The sequence below is a fragment of the Mchenga conophoros genome, linkage group LG13 (genome assembly GCF_057382185.1).
Source record: "Mchenga conophoros isolate Kocher_MC1m ecotype Shallow Benthic linkage group LG13, M_conophoros_male_GT1.1, whole genome shotgun sequence".
NCBI lineage: Eukaryota > Metazoa > Chordata > Actinopteri > Cichliformes > Cichlidae > Mchenga > Mchenga conophoros.
This window is the reverse complement of record NC_140538.1, coordinates 9,088,157-9,111,296: the sequence shown is the minus strand read 5'-3', so window position 1 is coordinate 9,111,296 and position 23,140 is coordinate 9,088,157. Positions and strand designations below refer to the sequence as shown.

At 40.2% G+C, this 23,140-nt stretch overlaps 1 protein-coding gene across 3 annotated transcripts in view; it reads left to right on the top strand.

Annotated features, from left to right (window-relative positions):
* The window catches only part of slc8a1b (solute carrier family 8 member 1b), a 145,559-nt gene that overhangs the window by 92,209 nt on the left and 30,210 nt on the right, over positions 1 to 23,140 (top strand). For all 3 annotated transcript variants that reach the window (XM_085296301.1, XM_085296302.1, XM_085296299.1), the window contains exon 6: positions 16,061 to 16,206. In XM_085296301.1, the coding sequence (XP_085152427.1) occupies positions 16,061 to 16,206 (146 nt within the window). The remainder of the gene's footprint in view (positions 1 to 16,060; positions 16,207 to 23,140) is intronic.

Sequence of the window (23,140 nt, the reverse complement as noted above, 5' to 3'; positions counted from 1 at the left end):
ATTAAGGTGACTAATCGCTGCAGGGCATGGTCTAATATATCTCATATATAAAGAACATACATTAATTAAAAAATAATATATTTTGCATATAAACAAAATCTCAAACAATATCCAGGGAAAATATAGATTTTATCATCAGGTTATCAGTGCACGAGAGAAGCCTTGTTCTTGTCACTGTAAGCAATACAACATGATTTTCCTCAGCTTTGTAACTGGATGAGCCTTTGCATCTGTGCACATTGCCAGCATAGCTGATTACACAAATCTCCAAACATGGAAGCAAAGAAAAGAGACTACAGAGTCAGCGAGCCAGCTTTGTTTCAGTCTTTTTTATCATATTTATTTTATGTAAACCCTGATAAGATATTTGAGACAAGAGCACTTTGCAGTTAGAAGGAAGAACTGACACTTTACAGCTGGCAACACTATAAAACATAAAATCAAAGCATCAGTTGCACTTATAGCATATTTCTGAAGTGACACAGAGCAGCACCCTTGTGTTTGCTCTTGATTTAGCAGGTCTGTTGATTTGGGATTCAGCCTGAGCATACACAGATCAGTTGTGTTGCTCCCTTCTGGACTTCTCTGTTTTTCCTCCTTTATTTTTTTCATTCTTAGTCTTTTTGCTCCTGAGCAAATTGAGCGGGAATTACACCTGTCCTCTCCTTTCTTCTCCTTTCCTTTTTCTCTTATCTACTTTGTTCCCCCCGTCATTCAGCCAAGAGCTTTCTGAGATATGTTTTCTGTTGGCGTTTGAAAATGTCACTGCTTGATTCAAAATGTTCTCGTACAGCTGGATTATGGATCACTGGGTTAAAAAAAACATATAGAAGCAGTACCTAACAGACTGCTAACTGTGGGGTTAACAATTCCCTAAGTACACATAACTGACACAGGACTTCTCTGATTATAATGGGCATGCTAGTAGATGGAAGAGCAACTATTGGCCCATATCTATGGGAGTCATAATGACTGATAATAGCCATTCACTGTGCTGATAACATATTAATGGGTGGAAAAACCCACAGTGACACAGGGCTGTTCTTCTTTTGCTCATGACATGTTGACATTCCACAGAGCCACTTTTTATGAAGAACTTTGTAGCTTTTCTACATTCTAGAAAATTAAATATTCCACAGACAGAAGCTGTTTCCTAAAGTTTAATTTAGTCCTATTTGAGTCATATCAAGCCTTTACTCTTCCAGGAGGAGGAATGCTTCAATGTTTCACACATCATTGTTAAGCAATCTGGTGCAGTTAAACCAGTGATCAAAATGTTTTGTAATCTAGTAGCTTAGTCAATTGAAATTTTATAAGCTCCCAAATATATTTTCTATAATAATATGTATTTCCTGTTAATAACACTGAAATGTTGATTCTAAGTTGTTCTATGATGTTGATTTAATGATTGAATCAAACAGTATTTCAGTTTCAATGCTTCCACCATGTAGTTAGGCTTTAGATGTGCATGTTAGTGTTTGTCTGCAACTCTGTGTTTGCCCTTAATCACTTGCTGAATCTATCTCCAGTGTGTTTATCCATTATCTCATATGAGATGCTCACCCCCCTTGTTTTTTATTACAAAGTAATTTATTGTAAAGTTGTTGGGGGGGTTTTAAGTGAGAAATGATCCATTTTATATATATTGTTATTTTGACACACACTACAGAGATTGATAAATCACATACTGTTAAGGAGTTTGAGATATATCCTCAGTTTTCTGTTTACATGTTGTCTAAAATGAGTTTTATGACCTTAAATGTACTTTAGCTCTTTTGGGTACACTCATTAAAAGTAGTTCTTTCTCTCTCTGTTTTACACACTCACACAGAGCAGCCATATCAGTGTGCTAATGGCAGCATGTGTTTACCAGGCATCAGCAGTGTTTATAGTGATGAGGGGATCAAAGACAAGGGCTGGATATCACATTATCACAGTCAGGAGATCAACCACACCTCCGGGATACACAGGAACACGCAAACACACACTGTCTGTGTGTTTTATGATCTGATGTGCTGGTTGTCTGTACTAAATGAGCCCTGCACATCTCTTAATGGCATTAACCCCTTTTTCGTGTGTTTGTCCATCCTGTTGTTTATCTGTGCATGTTCTGTATGCATATAGCCACGTACACATATCACTGTATGCTTGCATTATCAACATTATTGTTTTTGTCTTTGTCATAGAACATTTGACCAATTTTCTATCCTCCCGAAGGTATTTCAAGGTTTTGTGTGTTTTATGGAGAAGGCATTGGACTGTGTCCTGCAGGGGATCCAGTAGGGGTACTTAGCCCAGGTATCTGGCCTCTTGTTAGGGCCATTCAGCCACAGTTACCCTTTTTCACCAATGTCAGTCATAATTTTTACGGATATAATTTCTAGGAATTGCCAAGTAGCAGATGGTTTCCACTTGTTCTGGTCTCTGCTTTTTGTAGATGTGGTTCTGATTTTTCATCAGGTGGTTGCCTCCAACTGGCACTGGAGAAGTGGTTTGGAGTCAAGTGTCAAGTGGTGGGAATAAAAACTAGCACCTCCAAGTATGAGCCCATAGTTCTCAGCTATGTTTCTTGTCAGGGCCTAGCTGCTACCCCAAGTGGAGGAATTTAAGTATATCTTGGGATCTTGTTGGAGAATGAGGGGAGTGGTGGGAGATTGACAGACTCCTAGAAGCCTCTTAAGTGAAGTTTTTTGAGCATGCCACAATAGGAGGAAGGCTCAGGGCATACCTCAAAGGGAGAGGTTATATCCCTCGACTCGCTTGGTCTGCAATTGTAATGCCTCTGTGTTCAAGCACCTCCTCAAGCTTGGTGAGTTTGAAGCAGTGGCTGGGGAGAGGGAGGTCTGGGTGTCTCTGCTTAGACTGCTGTTTAGTAATAAACAAATATACTAAATATTTTTATATCTTTTGTCTTCAAAAAACAGTATTTGATGAGATTAGACAGAAAAAAAAAATCTCTAGAAATATGTCTTTAAAATTAGAATTCTTATGTTGCAGGGTTACATAAAATCTATGAAAAACCAAAAGTGGACCTGATTTACTCGCTATGTTTTTGCAGCTATATTCCACTTCTAGGCTTCTTCTTCCTCCTGCTACATTTGGATTGACAGTCTGACCCTCAGGGACAAATTAAGAGCATGGTGCACAACCCTGTGAATGTCAAAAGAAACAAGCATTCAAATGCTTGCACTTCTGAAATCATTTCTTCAGGCATGGAAACTGCAGGCATTTCCGCTGAAGAGTGATGAGACACAGCTTTCATCAGCAGTGATAATTGACTTTTATCAGTTCTACACAGATGCTGATGTTTGTTCTTTGTCCATCAGAGCCTTTAGTTTTCAGGCCCCTCTTTTATGGAAACATGAATTACAAGAGTCCAACCTAGATGTAATAAATGCATGAACTAGTTTTTCAGCATCACTCGGAGACTGGATATTTCTAATTTTAGAGATATTGCGCAAATGGAAGAAAGCAGTCCTACATATTTGTTTAATATGTGCGTTGAAGGACATATCCTGGTCAAAAATGACTCCAAGCTTCCTCACAGTGTTACTGGAGGCCAAGCTAATGCCATCCAGAGTAAGGTTAGATCTGGTTAGATACCATATTTCTAAGATTTTCTTGGCCAGTACAATAACCTCAGTTTTATCTGAATTAAGAAGCAGAAAATTAGATGCCATCCAGGTTTTTATGTCTTTAAAACATTCCTGCAGTTTAACTAATTGTTGTGTGTTATCTGGCTTAATGGACAGATAAAGTTGTGTGTCATCTGCATAGCAGTGAAAATGTTTGCTATGCCTTCTGTTGATACTGCCTAAGGGAAGCATGTATAATGTAAATAGAATTGGTCCTAGCACTGAACCCTGTGGAACTCCATAATTAACTCTCCATTTATGTGAACAAATTGGAGTTGATTAGATAGATATGATACAAACCACTGCAGCCTAGTACCTGTTATACCTACAGTGTGTGCTAATCGTTCTAATAGAACATTATGGCCAACAGTATCGAATGCTGCACTGAGGTCTAGCAGGACAAGCACAGAGATGAGTCCACTGTCAGAAGCCATAAGAAGATCATTTGTAACCTTCACTAAAGCTGTTTCTGTACTGTTAGCTGTTTGACAACTACTCTTTCAAGAATTTGAACATTTAAAAATGTTCTGTATTTGGTCAAAACAGCATTGCATTGTTCAAAGACATAGGACCACTTACACATTACCTCTACAGGGTTGTTCTGCCCTGGAAACCCATGCCGCGAAGCTCCCGGCACACATTCTTTGCGCTGATGTTAATGGCAGAGGTTGGTTTTGCTGGTTATTGAGTTATTGAGTTGCCAGGGCATTTGTGACTATTACGACTATTATGCTCCATGCACCTCAGCAGTCACCACCTTTTGAGTGGTCTGTAATTTCATAGCTGAGCTCCTGGGAGTTTTACCCCTCATATATAAAAGGCATGACTCCACTGGACAGGCAGGCAGGCAAAATCCTAAGATTTCCCAAAACTGTTAGTATGGTGGTGGGATGTGGTGTGTGGCTCAACTGCACGAGAGGGATGCAGTAGCGGGTTCAGGGGCAGTACCAGGGGAAATTGGCTGGCACAGCTGCCATCAGCTAATCACGATTCTCCGATTTATTTTAGGAGGACGCTAGAGGAGGAGTTTCAAATTCAGTGTTTGTGTTAGGCACAGAAATAAATGTCTGAAATAAAGTCTGGGTTTAGACTTTTATTCAGCCTGAACGACTGATGGCTGTAGCTTAGGTGGTAGAGCAGGGCATCTGCTATTCAGAGGGTTGGTGGTCCGATTCCCTCCAGTCTGGATGCCAAATATCTTTGAATGAGGCAAGTAAAGGCAAATAAAAGTGCATTGACTGCTCAGATAGACTAGAAAAGTGCTATATAAGAACCAGTCCATTTACCATTTAACAGAGTGTTGAGTCTCAGGCAAGCTTGAATAATGATGACCTTGACCAAGGTCAGATTCTGATTTTCTGAAACTCTTGTGAACATGATAACTGAGCTGGTCAAGTTGGTTAATTCAATGAAAGCATCCTCCTGCTCTCTTGATATTTTACCTGGATCTTTGTTTAAAAATGTCTTTCAGTCTATTGGTCCCTGTGTGCTCACAATTATTAATACCTCACTGGTTTCTGGTCAGGTCCCTGTTTATTGTAAGAATGCTGTTATTCACCCACTGTTAAAAAAAACCTAAGCTTGATGCTTCTCTTCTCAGTAGCTACAGACCGATTTCAAAATTACCGTTCATTTCTAAGATTTTAGAAAAGGTTGTGGCTAAGCAGCTTATAGTTGTTCTAGCTACAGATTTTGCACAAGTGCATAGACTCCATTAGATGTTGGATGGCTGGAAACTTTCTTTAACTAAATGAGGAGAAGACTGAAGTTCTTGTTTGTGCTCCTAAAAATTTTGTACCTAGTGTTATGGAAAGCTTGGGTCCACTTGCTACATTTGCAAAACCGTCTATCAGGAGCCTTGGTGTTAGTATTGACTCAGCTCTGACTTTGGATGCCCATGTAAAATCCTTGGTTCGCTCCTGTTTTTATCATTTGAGAAACATTGCTAAGCTGAGTCCCATTGTATCGCGCTCCGAATTAGAAATTGTCATTCATGCATTTGTTTCATCTCGTCTGGATTATTGTAATTCTTTGTTTACTTGTTTATGTAAAGCCTCTTTGGAGCGTCTGCAAGTTGTTCAGAACGCTGCTGCAAAGCTTCTGACCAAGTCCTCCAAGTTTTCCCATGTCACACCCCTGCTGATTCAGCTGCACTGGCTCCCCGTTAAATTCAGGATCCAGTTTAAGGTTTTGACCTTGACTTTCAGGGCCCTGCATGGACAAGCACCAACATATATAAGTGAAATTTTGCATCCATACATTCCCAGCAGGTCCCTGAGGTCATGTGACCAGGGCTTGCTTGCTGTCCAGCACACGAGGCTGAAAACAAAAGGCGACAAAGCTTTTGGAACTGTGGCCCCCAGATTGTGGAACTCTCTCCCTTTGAGCCTGAGATCTGTGGACTCAGTGGTCGCTTTTAAAAAACAGCTAAAAACCCATCTTTTTAAACTTGCTTTTAGTTGATTTTTATTTTTAGGTTTTAGCTTCTGTGAAGCACTTTGTGATTTTTATCTTGAAAGGTGCTATATAAATAAAGTTTTACTTACTTACTTACTTACTAATAACTAAGGATGAACTAGGATTTTCAAATTAAAAATCTCTGGTTGCAGCAGATGAGTCTGAGTCTGGTTCTGCCAGAGGTTTCTTCCTGTTAAAAGGGAGTTTTTCCTTCCCACTGTCACCAAAGTGCTTGCTCATAGGGGGTCATATCATTGTTGGATTTTTCTCTGTATGTATTATTTTGGGGTCTATCTTAAAATATAAAGCACGTTGAGGTGACTTTTGTTGTTATTTGGCACTGTATAAATAAAATGGAATTGAATTGAATTGAATTAGAAAAGTCAAAATCTCAGAAGTCTGAGGACCTTTTCTCAGAAAATCTTGTGGATGAATGTGGTAACTCAAGAAGGAAGTCACCACATTTTTTCAAGTTTATACCATAGGTGTTCAGGAGGCTGAGGGGTAGCACTGGCAGCTTTTTATAACAAACACAGTTGAATATGTGAAAACATGGGACTATGTTGTTTTGTATTCTTAATTTCCAATTAGTGTTTACTGAGGTTGCAATTTCAGTAAACTATTATTATTATTGTAAACTCAGTAAATTAGTACAAAGTACTGCAGAGAGACTGTGGAATGTAGAATTGGTTTTCTCAGAGCATTTTGGCACAATCCAACATATTTTAAATTGGCTTTTAAGTGTCCTACCCCTGAGACAGCTGCTGAGCACAGTCCAAAAGAGGCACATTCACTCTCCAGTGTTGATTAATTTGCTAATTGTGCCGTCAGATATGAATCCCAGAAAACAGCTCTGACATACAAGGTTTTATGACTGGGAGAATATAGTCAGCTTTTCTTCCAGCAAGGTCCCGTTTCATCTCTTGTTCTTTTATTCTGAACCAAAGATAAAAGGCTGATATTCTTGTCTTTTGATGCGGCTGTTTCATTTACCTGTGTTTTGCTTAAAGGAAATTAGGTTCACAGAATTCATATAGTGTCTAAACAAGCAACTGGTTTGACATCTGTTGCACTGATATAAGGAGCTACATATTATGCAAAGAGAACAGAGGGGAACCGTGTAGTTCAGTAATTTCCTGTAGTCACTTGACTTTACTGGAAATAGAAGAGATATTGATAACAAGGCTTTTTTTTTAGGACAGTAAGCAGAGTACATAAAATACAATCATAGGAGTCCATGAAATTTTTCTTGTTATGCTGTTCTTGTTATTCAGGTATTCAGAAGCACAGAATGCTGCAGTGTCTTTACTCATACCTGGTTTGTTTGCTAAGTTTTTTATTGTGATCAACTCAGTAGTGATAAGGAGGATGAAATGAGAGAGACATCACTGCATGAACCTGGTCTTTATTTTCTTTACTGCAGGGCAGAGAACGTGACGCACAAGATTTAGTCTGTGCATACTCAGATACTTTATGACTGATTATGCACAGATGCCCTAGAGCAATGTTTTGCCAATAACAATAGCATCACCCCACCTCAGATTTCAGCTTAAACCTCATCAGTTTACCACAACTGTAGCTTGGCTCCAGTATTTTGAAGGCATCTTAAGTTCATGTGTCAGTGCTTCAACATTCAGCTGCCTTAAATTTCACTTATTTTTCAACCCAAGTCTGCTTTTACTTAATAGAACCGTAGCACATTGACAAAAGATGCCTTTCAATGTGTTTTTGTCGATTATTTTATCCTCTTCTTGTACTAGTTTCCTCCATCTCCCTTTCAACAACTTTTGGAGAGAAGGTATGAGTACCTGTTCAGCTCTGGCTTGTTTGTGCAGGTGCAGCTGGATATTTATTGTTTGCATGTGTAGGCAGATATCAAATTGGGTGACAGTATTGTTGCAGATGTGAAGTGTTGGTTTCTCTCTTTAAATAAAGTAAATGGATCTTGGACTCCCACAGAAGATGTTTTGAGTGATCACATGTTTTATGCACATAGTTGTTTTTTTTCTGAGGGTAAACTCAATTGAATTTACATGGAATTTTTGAAGTTTCTGGATGACCCTCAGATACAGCATCATTCAAATTTTGTCCCGAGGAACCTCAAGCAGTAGATAGTTCACCACAACCCATGAAGCTAAATATTTCACATTGGGGGAAAAAGTGCGGCGTGAGGAAGGAATATTGCTGAGAGGAAAAAGGCTGAAAACACACATGCCCTGCAGAAAGTAATAATGACCCCATGTCCTAAAACATGCAAGCATGTGTACAGTATAAAACAGGCACAGACAGATACAATTTATACTAATGCAGAGGTAAACATATGTGCATTGTAGTGTGCCCACACATGCATAGAGATACATTATGTGCATGAATATATGTGACAGATTTTGTCTGACAGCAATGTCATCCCCTCTCATACTCCTTTTCCTTATGTCCTTTTTCAGCCCCCGTCTGTGTGCATCAGTATTTTTGAGTGTTTAGTTATACAATAGTGCATATCGTTAATTCCAGCATTGATTAAGATGGTACATGTGTCAAAACAGCATCAACTAATTGGACACATGATACTCTTCATCATGCCAGTCAGTATGTTTATGTACATGTTTCTATGTATCTCTCCATATTCTGTTTGTTTATTAGTATGTACATTACATATCCATAATGTACAAACCCACTGAACCCTGTGTTGTGCAGAAAGGTAAACATCATTACAAATCTATTTAATGAGAGATTGCAAAACAGAGTCATTAACTCTGCAAAATCACCAAGCAATACAGCAATATGCAATTCTAAGTAAATTTCACATATGCAATGATTAATGATCATTTCACATTAATGCTTGTGTTGTTTTGTTTATTTTATTGAATGAGGACACTGATTACTATTTTTTTTATTTCATATTCAGTGCTAGATTGTTTAAAATGGAAGAGTAAGTTAGGTTAATTAAATTGCAGGCTCCTCATATCATTCAATTTCTCATTACTACTCTAATTAAATCTGTAGAAGTTAAGATTATTTATAAGAGCAATTGTAAATTTTTGAAATCAGTATTGTACAGCTTATACAATTACTACAGAAAACAACACCCAGCAAGCACATATTCTTGCTGGGTGTAACTTAGCGCCTGGGCTAACCCTTAGAGATAGAGTTAGGAGACATCTGGAGGGAGCTCAGACAAGAGTCACTGCTTCTCTGTGTGAAAAGGAGTCAGTTGTGGTGGTTAGGATCCCCGCTGGGCATCTCCTCTGGGAGATTTTTCCCTGAACTAGAAGGAGACCCTGATGAAGATCCATAACCTGCTGGAAAGATATTACTTCTCACCTGGCATAGGAATGCATTGTGATCCCCCAGGAGGAACTAGAAAGTGTTGCTGGGGAGACAATAAGCGATAGCATTTAACCCAGCTTCTAGCTCAGCCTTATTGACAGCACACAGCACTTCAGGAGTCTGCCTCAGATACATTATCCAGACATCCTTCAATTCTAAACAAAAACAAGTACCTAACTGTAGTGACTAACATGGGTTGTCACTCTAACAAAACTCTGAAAAGAAAAGAAAAGCAGCATAAACTCCAGTTGTTACTTTCATATGCATTTTCCTGTTTTTTTCCTCTTGCTACATTCATTTACCTGCCCTCTACCCATTTTTGTTTTATTTTCACCCTCTCTTTTCTTGTCTCTTTTTTGCTTTTTCAAAATGTTCCATATGATATTCTTTCTTATCTATATCCCCATACTCTTCTCCTTTATTTGTATTTCCTTCTTTTTTCCCTTTCTTTTCCTTAATCTCATGTAATGGACCTGGTAAAACTGTGTTAAGTCTTTAAAAGTTCTTCTTGTCCATCTGCTTTTGTGCCTCCTTCTGTGACACTCTTCAGAATTGTGACAGTATAACAACTGCTTCTTCCTCCGTCTTGTCCCCTGCTGTACTGTTTAAACCTGTCAGAGGCCCTGTCTTCAATTGTCTCCTTCCTGTCTTCTTCCTCCTTCCATCTGCATATCTCCTCCTTCCCAAAGCACTGATGCTTCTCCCCTCTGTTCCTGCTCTTTGTTTTTCTCTTCTTGCCTTTCCTCTTTTTCCTCTACGTTCTCCAGTGAATCTTGAATCAATTAAACATGACAAAAATTCTCTCTTCTCTCTGATTGTTCTTTCTTTCCTTCATCTTTGCCCCTTACTCAACCTTTCTACTCTCTCCTTCCCCTCCAAGTCACCTTCTATCACTTCTGTTAAAGTAGGGGCTCCATCAAACATGACAAGGTGTGAAATCCCACATGCACACCGAACACATGCTACCTCCTGTCAGACACGTATTGACAGATGTTTCACCCAGACAAAGAGGCAGACACAATTCCTAAACTAAAGACAATACCGTGGAGAAAATTCAGAAAGAAACACACGTAGACTGAGTGAAATTTAGCACTATTTAAGTTCAGAAACTGAATGTTCCTTTCCAGGGTGTACATTTGAAGCTAGCATCTGTATATGGTGTTGGACCACATGTTATTGCCTAGAATTTGGACTGATGATTTACCTGGATCAATTTTATGCTGATAGAAAAGCTTTATATGCTAGCCATAATAAATAAACAAGTTTAGACCCTGCTTCTTTACTTGATCTCTACAATAAGCTTCTCAACTATCCAACAACAACTCTTGTTGGATAGTTGAATATCAAATATGGTCATGCTGTAATCACTGAGTCTAATCTAATTGTTATGGTGTGCCATACTATATGAAGCCCCAAATCATTGTTATCTGATATAAAGTACATTGGGGTTGGTGAAGTGTATGCCTCTCAGCTGCTCTTTTGTGGCCTTCTTTTGATAATTTCACACATGAACTCCAAACAGTCTCAGAAAAATCAGATTTGGAAATTATTTGAAGTCGCCCCTTCTTACATGTACCAGACAAAAATGTCAGATTTTCTTTACAACTATATTTCTATGTAGCTGCCCTAGCTGCACATTCACAACTGGATGTGCATGTGAGGCTTACGTAAACCATGCAGGAAGTTCTACTACTCACACTCAAATGGTATCAATCAGGGATTAAGGAACTTGCTATTAGGAGCTTGTAAAGTAAAAATTAGTTTGATGTCCAATCTGGGTAAGTTGGACACTGTATAATGTCTTGAAAACGGGCACAATGAATGTGTGAAAACAGCTTAGAGCTTAGATTTTTAGAATTAAAAGGTTCTTTCTAAAGAAAAAAAATCAGAGACACATCTGCAAAAGGTCGCATAAAATACAAACTTGTAACTGTCTAGCATTGGTATTTGCAGTCCATTGTGGAAGATAGGAAAGGACAATAAAGTGAAATAATAATAATAATTCTGTTTCCTAGCAGGCAAAGTTGACAGTATAATCTTTCTACATTTTCAAAAGTACAAATTGTGACTTCTTGCTAGCGGGACAGAGAGCACTAACCTGTACTAACTGTACCTCATGGGCTCATTTGTTCCCACTGAATATGCCACAGAGCACAATTAACTCGAGAGCTGCGTCATATTGTCAGTATTGCTACCTGAATTAGTGATGTGTTCCCTGTTTTTTAACTTTCACAGTTTTCTGAAGCCCCCTTGAAACAAAGCCAAATCAGGAAGGAGAAAAAATTAGAATCAAACAGAGAAAAGGGTGAATACAAATTAGAGATTTTAATTATGAGAGCCGGAGATGAAAAAGATTTTAAAGAGTAGGACAGCTGGAGTTGGAGGTATAAAATGTTACGCAACAAAAATACACATACCACAGCGTATACTATCCTCATATTTTAGGTCTGTTTTCATCCAAATATACATTATCAAAAAGTTTAAAAGTATGCAATTTTGAATCTAATTATGTACAATGCTGAATTCAACGCATATTTAAATGCTTTAGTAATATTTCTGTATAGCTGTCCTGACTTAAAAGCATATTCAGTAGTATTAATTGAATTAGCTTCAAAGGAGCACAGAGAAGGACAACGGGAGAAGAAATCCGAATGATAAATTGTGCAGACAGTAGCTTTGACAAGAAGCAGCATCTTACCCTGCAACATTCAACCTCTGTCAGATTCATTTACAGATACGCTCACACAGAAGGAGTGTAGCTAACGAGGATACTGCCAGGTCATCCTCATCTCACATATGACTTATTGTATGCTGGTATTAGAGTTCATTAAATTAGCTTTGGTGCAGCTGTGTGTGTTTATGTGTGTGCGCTAATCACTATATTGTAAATTCAAGTTAGCTAAAAAGCGAACATTGAAAGTCTGCTGAGATAAAAATTTTATTTTTAGAGACTGCCGTCATATCTGAAGTGACTGTTAGTATAAAAAATACACATGGTTGTTTACAGACACAGTTTATTGTAACCCGTCGACCTTTGGCCAGGTCAAAAAAGGAAGTGAGGTGACATAGCTGTAATTTTAAGCCACAGAATCCTTATATGGTGAAGGTCAGGGTGGACTGATAGGTCAACAAAATGTTGGACTTATTACAGGACAGACTGCACCATTAAAGGAGAAAAACAGAAATGTTAGATGACCATTGTTATCTATTTGGTAGTGAGGCAGAAGTGAACCAGCTATATTTTCCCTGCAGTTTAAAGGCTATGGGCAGACAGTGTGGTGTTGAAAGTGGTTCTAAGGTATAGGAACAGTGAAAGCATCTGCATAGACTGAAGAGGCAGGTGATATTCTCAGCTAATTTAATTTAATCTGTTTTGTGTGCTACAGCTGGCTAACAAAGAAGTCTGCTAGGAATTTATTCCTGGTGAATGCTTTGTTATTAACAGGTGGCTTTTGTATACTGCAGTAATTAAAAAGAAAAATAGCAGGCTGCCTTTTGGTTGCCCTAGACTTTACTCTGTTGCTACATGAACACGCTGGGCACCACAGTTCTAAATTGTGCCCCTTGCTTGTGGAGTACAAGTTTGATGAAAGTGCTCTTGGCAGACATTTGCATGGCTGTTTGTGCAAGTGAGCTATAAGCTCCATGCAGCAAACCCAACTGAGGGGAACAAATGACCAACGGGTTGGTGTAGACCCACAATGCAGTGCACAATAATGGAAGGCAACAGCATGGATAACTGTTCCCCCGTGAAAAATATGATCAAGGCCATTCTGTCTGACGCCTCACCCTTTGATACCAGCAGTGAGTTCTTTCTCGACGGTGAATCTCAATTACTGGCACAGACCATAAAGACAGAGAAAAGAAAAGAGATGGGGGTGGCGTGTGAAAGACAGAGCGACAGGGATAATGAGATAACAGGGGAACTAGTGGAAGTATTTTCCATTTAGTAATGGTGCTAAAACAGTTGAAGAATATAAAGCTAATTAAATAAGTTAAAATTGCAGACACTTCTAGTTAATAATTTAAGACAAAGATTGCTACTTGAAGTGGCAATTATGAATAAAGTGCCAATAATGGCATATGATCACCAGCTCTCTTTGAAGAATTAGTGATCAAAATGTATTTGTACCTGGTACACTGAGGGTTTTGTGTTATATGGTAAATATTTGTATAGCGCATTACTAGTCCCCAAGGACCCCAAAGTCCAGCCATCCACCCATTCACGCACACATTCATGCACTGGTGATGGCAAGTTACATTGTTGCCACAGCCACCCTGGGGCGCACTGACAGAGGCGAGGCTGCCGGACACTGGCGCCACCGGGCCCTCTGACCACCACCAGTAGGCAACGGGTGAAGCGTCTTGCCCAAGGACACAACGACCGAGACTGTCCAAGCCGGGGCTCGAACCGGCAACCTTCCGATTACAAGGTGAACTCCCAACTCTTGAGCCACGATCGCCCGTGTATTCATTACAGATAAAAAGTTTGGAATTTTAGAGGAAAATACACGGCATCATATTTGTTGTGTTTGTCTTGAGCATCATGAGTGTCTCATATTAAGGACCAACCGAAAGATGCTGCTGAAAATGAGGCGTAACCTTGAGAAGTCTGCGGGAGACTTTGTGTTTGAAGAAAGCTGAGATCACTGAGCTGGTCTGACAGAGCTGTGTGGGGTATGACGTACATGAAGCAGTGTGCACAGACACACAAGTGAATGAAGAAAGCGTCCGAGCTAACCCAAACAGACCATCAGTCCCATCACTCTTACTTGCCTATGTTCATTCCTTAGAGAATAAGATGGATTATCTGTGGCTGCAAGTACACACACAGCTGGATGCGAGACACTGTATTGTTTTTGTTTTGACCAAAACCTGACTCCGTAGCAACATTTCTGATGTCGCATTCCTGCTGGACAGACTAACAGCCTTCTGTAAGCACCAGTAAGACCTGAGGTGGAGGACTGTGTGTATACATTACATTATATGTGGTGCAGCAACAGTGGAATTGTCACAACTCATTTTCTTTTGAAAGATATGATAGTGAAATTCCAACCCTTCTACCAGCTATAGTAATTCACTGTCACCACCCAGGACATCCTGTGGCAGCTGTACAGTGCCATCAGTGAGCTAGAGACTGTTCATTCAGACAGTTTCAAGGTGGTTGCTGGAGATTTCATATACATAAACTTAAATTGTTCTATCCAAATTCCAATAGCGTGTTCCAACCAGGCGCAATAACACATTTAATATGGTGTATACAAACATCACATTTCTGTTATGCTTTTTCCAGCATAGAGAACATTACTGAAACGCATTAAGGCAAATCCGATCAGACCAGTAGTTGCATCCTGGCCAGATACAACTACAGCACTTCAGGACTTTTTTGCAAGTACTGATTGGAGCATGTATGCTCCAAGTGTATGTGTGTTGTTACAGTTATCAAACCCTTCTTCTGATGTCATCAGAGAGCCTTAAAGAGCTGAGAATTAAGGATGCTGCCTTCTGATTGGGGGTAAAAGTAGTGCTCAGGTTGGCAAAAACTGATCTCTACTGAGCCATCAAGAAGACTAAGTTGGCATACATAAGAAAAATTGAAAGCAAATTCTGTGATTCCAGGGACACTGGGCTCATGTAGCAGGAGATTCGGGCTGTAAAATAATACCGCAAGTGGACGACACAACCCTCCCACCAAAACCAGCTGAATGAGTTCTATGGGAGGTTTAAGGCACTGAAACTTACACCAGAGAAGAAAACCTGCAGGTGCAACTAATGTGAAGAGATTCATCCGACTAGTCATGGATCTTATCAAAACCAGCCTCCCACCTTCTCTGGAGCCCTTACAGTTGGCATACTGTGCAAACAGTAAATGCTTACAGTAAGACCTCATCAAACTGAACACAGGGGTCACACGGGGCTGTGTGCTCTGTCCGTTGCTCCATACTTTGCTGAAACAAGACTGATGATACAACACTAGCGCACATCATCTCATCAGCAACTACGATGAAATAAGTAAACAGGCTAGAGGTTGGAGGCCTGTTTGAAAAGGTTTTGAGAAGTTAAATGAAGGGACACTGCCGAGCTCAGATGGGAATTCACAGGGTAGGCGCTGACACACTGAAGGCTCTGTCTCCAAAGGTGTAGAGGTTGGTAAATGAAGCAAGTGAGAACCCCGTTTTATGGAGGCAATGTTGGGTCTCAATAAAAGCTGTTTGGGCATCCTGAACAGCTACATCACACTTTGGTATGGTAACTGCAGTGTGACTGGCATAAAGACTGGAAGAAGAAAGTCCTCTTCATTGTAGTATAAGAGATATCACTCCACTAGAACAAGATCATCCAGAATGTGACCTTGAAGTTGTACCTGACAACTTCACCTGACATGGTTTCACCTGACATGCTAACTTTTGAGAAAACTGATTTTGAAAACTTAAAAAATAAATAAATAAATAAAATAACAATATCAGCTTATTTCTTATTTGAAACTACTTCTTCTGGTGTGCTACACAACTAGCTTCCCTCACTTTATTATCTTTTTTTCAGCTAATCTCTTGCATAAATTCCAATCTGCATTAACACAACTGACTGGCTTACTGCTGTTTCTTTTCTAACTGTTTGTGTCCCCTGTTTTGTTTCTTCAGAGGAACAGCAGAAAGACGAAGAAGTGGAAGAAGAGCCGCTGACAGGAAAAGATGAAGAGGAACGCCGCATAGCTGAAATGGGCCGTCCAATGTTGGGAGATCATGTCAAACTGGAGGTGATCATCGAGGAATCATATGAATTCAAGGTAAGGCGGTGCCACATTGACTATATTTCCAGTGCAGGAACTAAGTGTGTTTCTACTACAGGAACAAAAGTCAGAGCTCCAAAAGACTCTGTTTAAATGGTAGCATTTTTCACTTCACAGGAACTCCGGGGGATACAGCTTGTAGAGGTGAATTGATTGGTTGAGTAAGCAGAATTTTATAGCAGCCACCATTTTTAAAACTCTGTAGCCATATATAGAGTTGTGTGTTGCTTTTTTCATTGTGCTTTGACACATTAGCATTGATTTACAAAAGGATATGGGCTATATTTGCCCTTTATACTAGGGAGAAAGCTATCCTGTTACACTGTGACATTTAGTGTGTAATCTTTTGCATTGCTGACATCAAATATACCGAAACGAAGCCTATATAGTCAAACGGGAGAAAAAGACATCCCATGCTTTTTCATATATCAGCTGACTGGTTTGCATAGTTTTTGTAAGTTTGCACATGGCAGTGGACACAGATTGCATGCAGTTTAGGTACTTTGGATTGAAATGAAGCCTTTGTGTGGTGAGATAAAGATGACAGATCTCATCTGAGGACAATAAAACAAGTTTAGATGGCAGGAAAACTGAGGATGTTTTACTCTGAAGTATAACTTTCGGATTCAAACATCCTTGAACAATAAGATTTCATGACACAATAGGATATTTAAAAGCAGACATATCTCTGTCTGCTTTCAAAACCTACGTGTTGTCTGTTATCCAACAATTTGGAACTTTGAATACATGCTTTAATTTTCTCCCATATATATTATTGTTTTCACATACATGTCTCAGTATTCCTTATCCTGTCTTTCAATTCAATTCAATTCAGTTCAGTTCAATTCAATGCGCTTTATATTGTAAGGTAGACCCTACAATAATACATACAGAGAAAAAGCCCAAAAATCAAATGACCCCCTATGAGCAAGCACTTTGGCGACAGTGGGAAGGAAAAACTCCCTTTTAACAGGAAGAAACCTCCGGCAGAACCAGGCTCAGGGAGGGGCGGGGCCATCTGCTGCGACCGGTTGGTGTGAGAGAGGGAAGTGACGATGAAAGACATGCTGTTTACATGTTTTTCGTTCTGTGTGTCTTCAACTAGTTTAGAATGCAACAGCTAGGCTGCTGATGAAAACTTCATGCAATCGTGCTTTTGAGGTTGTAGCTCTTAAACTTTGGAAAAGCCTTCCTCACATTATTAGATCGGCTGAAGCAGTGGTTTGTTTTACATGACTGCTCAAAACTCCTTTTTATAGGTTAGCTTTTCCTTAATCTTTCTCCCATTATTTTTGGCCATAGTTCTCATCTAATAATAATAATAGTAATAATGGATTGCATTTATATAGCGCTTTTCGAGACCCTCAAATTGGTGTACGGAAGGGTGTATGTTGGAATTAATATAAGACCATATGGCTGACTGCATGTCTGTATGCTGGAACATGTATGATTATTTTTTATTGTGTGGTTTTAGTCAAACTATGGAGAACTTGATTTTGATTTACAAATAAAGTTATTATTATTAGTATTATTATTATTATTGTCTATTGCGAGTGTAGTAATATGCTAATATGTTCACAAAAGGGCAACAAAGGATTAAAATAAAGCTCATATAACATATTCATGCACAAATTTTTCTGATACATATAGGAAATAATTGGATATTTGTTATGTTTGCTTAATTTCCTCCTTTCCCTTCACCCACACAGACTCTTAAGACGAGTGCAGATGTAATTACCATCCATGTTACATTTGTGTGTGTATGTGTGGGACTGTGTGTACTAATGCATGTTCTTTGCTCCTGCTCCACCTACACAATCACTCTAAAAAGACAGCTAATAGCACCCACTAATAGCTTGCCACTTGACAGGATACTATAGTTTGTCAAGTAGTTCAGTGTGTATGTGTATGTGTGTGTGTAAAGAGATCCTATAGTTATCTAAAGTACTGTCCACTGGCAGATGTAGAGTGACATTAGAGACTGAACAAGGATGAGAGGTTAAAGGAAAAAAAGTTTTACAATGTTTTTACCCTTGTGTTTTTAGCACAATAATAATAAATAAATAAATAATAATAAAGTCTTGAGCCACTGATTATTTCTTTAAATATGGTGCTGGGAAAATGAGAAATGTCTGGAGCAATTTATTGAAATGTGGGACTAGAAATGGAAATGCCTAGAAGGCAAAAAGTCTCTCATAAGACTTTCAAAATCATGAGAATTTCTACACTTCTCATGAAATTGAACTGCAATCTACAATATGACCACATTTACTCTTCAACACAATCTAAATTCTATTAGGCAAGCTTTCTTATTTCTATGTCAGAGCCTCCATGTTGTTCTACAGATGGGTATAGGCACTCACTCAGGACCTGTATACCAGTTTTTGGATAAAAGCTCATTGGGAATTATGTTGATACAAAAGTATAATTTTATGCCTGTCAGACTGTGTTATCTTTTAATTTTACTTGTGACTTTTAGCTCAATCATCACTGGATTATATAGCACCACTTGCTGGAGGATTAAAACTAAACTCCAGTTCAGCTTACTGACTGAAGATTAGAAAAGTATTGTAAGAAAAACTGTCATCCCAAAATATTAACTTACTCCTTCTCAAGTCATTTATGTAGTTATGTAATTACTGTCATCCAAAGGAAAAACAATTTATTTTTAGTTAAGTTATAATTAAATTACATAAGCCACAAAATACTGACTTTACAATGTGCAAATTGCAGCTTTTATCTCAAGTATAATTTTCACTAGTACTTACTTTCTTTTGATTTTGACATAATTTAGTTTTCACTCATTTAAAGCAAACATTGTGTCTGTTAGATTTCTATGATGAAACCAATCTTGATGATTTTGACCCCTTTCTAAGATAAACACAGAGTCAAGAAGTCTTTTCATGTGTCTTTCAGAAGAAAAATACATAACGTTCCTCAGTCCCAGCATGGGGCCCTCCCAAAATAAAGCGGAAATTCACATGGATACACACAGGAAACCCATGCATATGCATGTTTCAGTCTGACTGAGTCCAAAGTAATTGAGGGAGCGAAGAAAAGAGATGGAAAGCAAAGCTGATAAAAGTAACAGCATTAGAGAATGATAAAATGGCAATCGTAGAAGACGGTATTATGCACAAAACCTAGGTGAATGCAGTTAAGCGAACACTCCAGATACAATAGGCAGAGTAAAGCTGGCTGTGTCTGTGCATGTTTGTGTCCACAGCTAAGAAGCCCTATTTACACACCTAAGCTCCATTCAACACAAGTAGCATCACAGCTTCCCTCAGAAAAGGAGAGTGCATTCCCCAGTGCTCACTAATTAGTATATGTGTGTGCATGCTGGATTGTTTGTGTTACCCCAGTCTGTTTTAGCTTCTTCCTATTGAAGAAGACTGCTCTCTCAAAGAGATTAGAGAAAATGACCCCCCTCTTAATTCATCCTGACCAAACTGGTTTCATAAAAGGTCGGCACTCCTCAACAAACACTCGTAGATTACTTAATTTAATAGACTACTCATACGATAAAAACATCGAAACCATAATATTATCTCTAGATGCAGAAAAAGCATTTGACAGAGTTAATTGGAAATTTTTATTCGCAACTTTACACAAATTTGGTTTTGGAAACTCTTTCATAAACTGGATAAGAATATTATACAATTCCCCAATGGCTCGTATCAGAACAAATGACCAGACATCCTCCAGCTTCTGTCTCCTGAGGGGCACCAGACAGGGATGCCCACTCTCCCCTTCACTTTTTGCAATTTTTATCGAACCTCTAGCAGCAGCATTTAGACAGGCTACAACAATTAAGGGCATAAAATGTAAGAACATAGAACATAAAATCAGTCTCTATGCGGATGATGTGTTGCTTTTTCTGCAAAACACACAAACCAACCTCTCTGAGGTAATTACTTTAATAAACTGGTTTTCAAGAGTTTCAGATTATTCAATTAACTGGCCAAAATCTACAGTTCTCCCCATTAACTGCTCCTTCCATAATTCTTCCTCTGCCCCACTGCAATCCGGAAATATTAAATATTTAGGTATTAATGTCTCTCCTAAGCTTTCAGACTTAACTAAACTAAACCACATCCCACTTCTAAAGAAAGTAGAAGGCGATCTGACTAGATGGAAATCTTTACCCATATCACTCATGGGAAGGGTCGCCACTATAAAAATGATGATCTTGCCAAAAATAAATTACTTATTTTTGATGATCCCTAACAAACCATCACAAGATTGGTTCAGATCTCTGGATTCATATATTTCCAAATTCCTTTGGAAAGATAAATCCCCGCGTATTAGCTTAAAAACGCTACAAAGAACCAAGGATAGAGGAGGATTAGATCTGCCTAATTTTCACCAATACTTCTTAGCCAACAGGCTTCAGTTCATCTCAGAATGGTTAAAACATACCTTCTTAGTCGAGCCCTGGCTAGATGTTGAACAGGCACTATGCAAGGATCTAGAGATTTCAGACCTACCATTTATTAGCTCAAACATCAAAAGACATGAATGCTTTAAAAGTATCAACATCAGCTTTTCTCTAACAGCATGGTGGGAGTTTCTAAAAATAACGGAGTCTTCATTAATCCCATGCAAACGTACACCTATCTGGAATAACCCTGACATATTACAAAACAATAATATGATTAATTTCCCAGAATGGAGTTGTAAAGGAATTAAATACTTAGAACATATATTAGAGGGAACAGAATTTATTCCATTTGACAGACTAGTTGAACAATATGGGATCAACAAGACAAGGTTTTTAGAATATCAACAAATTAAATCCATAGTAAAAAAGAAATTTAACCTCAGTCAAGTTGAACTACAAACACCACTAAGTGCGGCACATTTTCTTACTCTTAAATCCCCCAAATTATTATCTAAAATATACAGAACACTTTCTAAATTAGATGAATCAATATCCCTTCCTACTGCAAAGTGGGAAGCAGATTTATCAGTCAACCTAGACCAAAACTTCTGGTCTCAGATTTGCTTAAAAACTTTTAAATTAATTAAAAATCCCAGTCTGCAATTAATACAATACAAAATACTTCATAGAGTGCACTATACAGGTCATCGGATGTTCAAGATGGGCTTTACATCTTCCAACAACTGCTCACACTGTCAAGGCAATACACCAGACAATTACATCCACGCTCTTTGGTTCTGTCCACCAGTGCAAAAGTTTTGGCGCGAGATATGTGAAGACTTATCAAAGTGTCTGAAATGTAACATCCCAACTTCCCCCTTAGTGTGTCTACTGGGCAGCTTAGATAATGTCACTTCAGAAAAGAATATAGCCCATATGATCTTCACTGCCCTATGCATAGCCAAGAAAACAGTCCTCATGAACTGGAAAAATAAAAATAATCTTAATTCTAACCAATATAGAAATTATCTATTAGATTACATTAGTCTTGACACAGCCTCTGCCACCACATTAGATCAATTGCTCTGGGCCCCTTTTATCAGCTCCATCACCTAGTGGGGGTGGGGGGTCATAGTTTGGTCCCGCCTTCACTGTTGTGATTGGTGAGGGGGTAGGGACAGGCTTAGGGCGTCGGGGGGTTCCCCGGAGGCATCTTCCTTGGGGAGCTCAACCCGGGGTAGCGGTCACGTCCGGTTGGGGGCTCTGTTGGCTCTCAGGTGACTGTTTCCTCGCGGCTGCGTGCAGCGGGGCTAGGGGAGGGTCTGTGCTGACGGACGTGGGTTACTGACCTGGCAACCTGGCTGCCCCTGGGTGGGTCCGGGATGGGCGTGAGGTTCTGGGGGCGCTCCGTCTCTGGGCTGGGGCCCGGGCCGGGCCTCGGGGGCTTGGGTCCTGGTTGGTGTGTTGCCGGGGTTGTGGGCGGGTGGGTGCATGGGGGCCCGGCCCTGGAGCAGGGTGCCGCCGGTGCGTCGAGCCGCCTGGGGGGCTCTTCAACTGGTGGGGGGGATGGTCACATCTTGCAGGAGCTTTCTTCTCTTCAGGAACTCTCTGCAGGAGGGGGAGATACAGGAGAGGTGGAGGAAGATCTCAGCCTGGGCGTTTACCGTCTTATGTAGTCTGGAAGATGTGTGGATGGTGGGGTGGGTGCAGTTTTCTCTGTGGTGGGGTTGGGTGGACTGTCCAGGGCTCTGTGGAGCCGGGGGGCGCTACTGCACTGGGCCCCGGTCTGATGGGCCTGGGCCCCCCTTCCCTGGCGGGTCGCGGAGGGTGGGAGTGCCTACTGGGGTCAGCGGGGGAGCTGGCCCCAGGGAGGGGTTACCTGCCCCTCCCTTCCTTCCCTCCCCATCTCCAGCTGCCTCCCTCTTCCCGCTCCTCCACAACCACCCACACATGCAGGGCCTTGGAGTGGGGGTATGTCACCAGGGTGCAGAGGAGGCTACCCCCCCCCCCCCCCCCCCCGTCCCCTTCTGGCTGCCTCTGCCTCAATTTTATCCCACAACTTAGACATTCACATTATTCACACTCTCATTACACATACATATAGGATCTTGGGGGTGGGCACAATCACGGAGTCCAAATCACCATCAGGGTGTATACCTCACCCCTGACGTCGTTGCCCACCTCTCAATTTTAAATACACTTAGTCATTGAGGGCTAGCAGGAGGGACTATGCGCTTACCTGCTGCTCCTTGGCAGGTAGCTCCATGCCCTCCTGGGTTTTAATTGCACCTTAGAACACATATGCATCAACACTACAATGAGCGGGTGGAGGGAGGTTTGGAGTCTTCTCCCACCCCCATTCTCTGCGGCCTGCTGGAGCGGGAGGGCTAGTAGGAGGAGTTGGCCGTCCGACTGCGGTCTGGGGTGTGGGGCCTCCCTGCTGCTGCGGAGTCGGGGTGGTCTGCCTCTCCCCACCGCAGGGAAAAGGGTAACACCACCTGGGTCTGGGTGCAATTCCCCCCTCCAGGGGCAAGGGTACCTAGACCC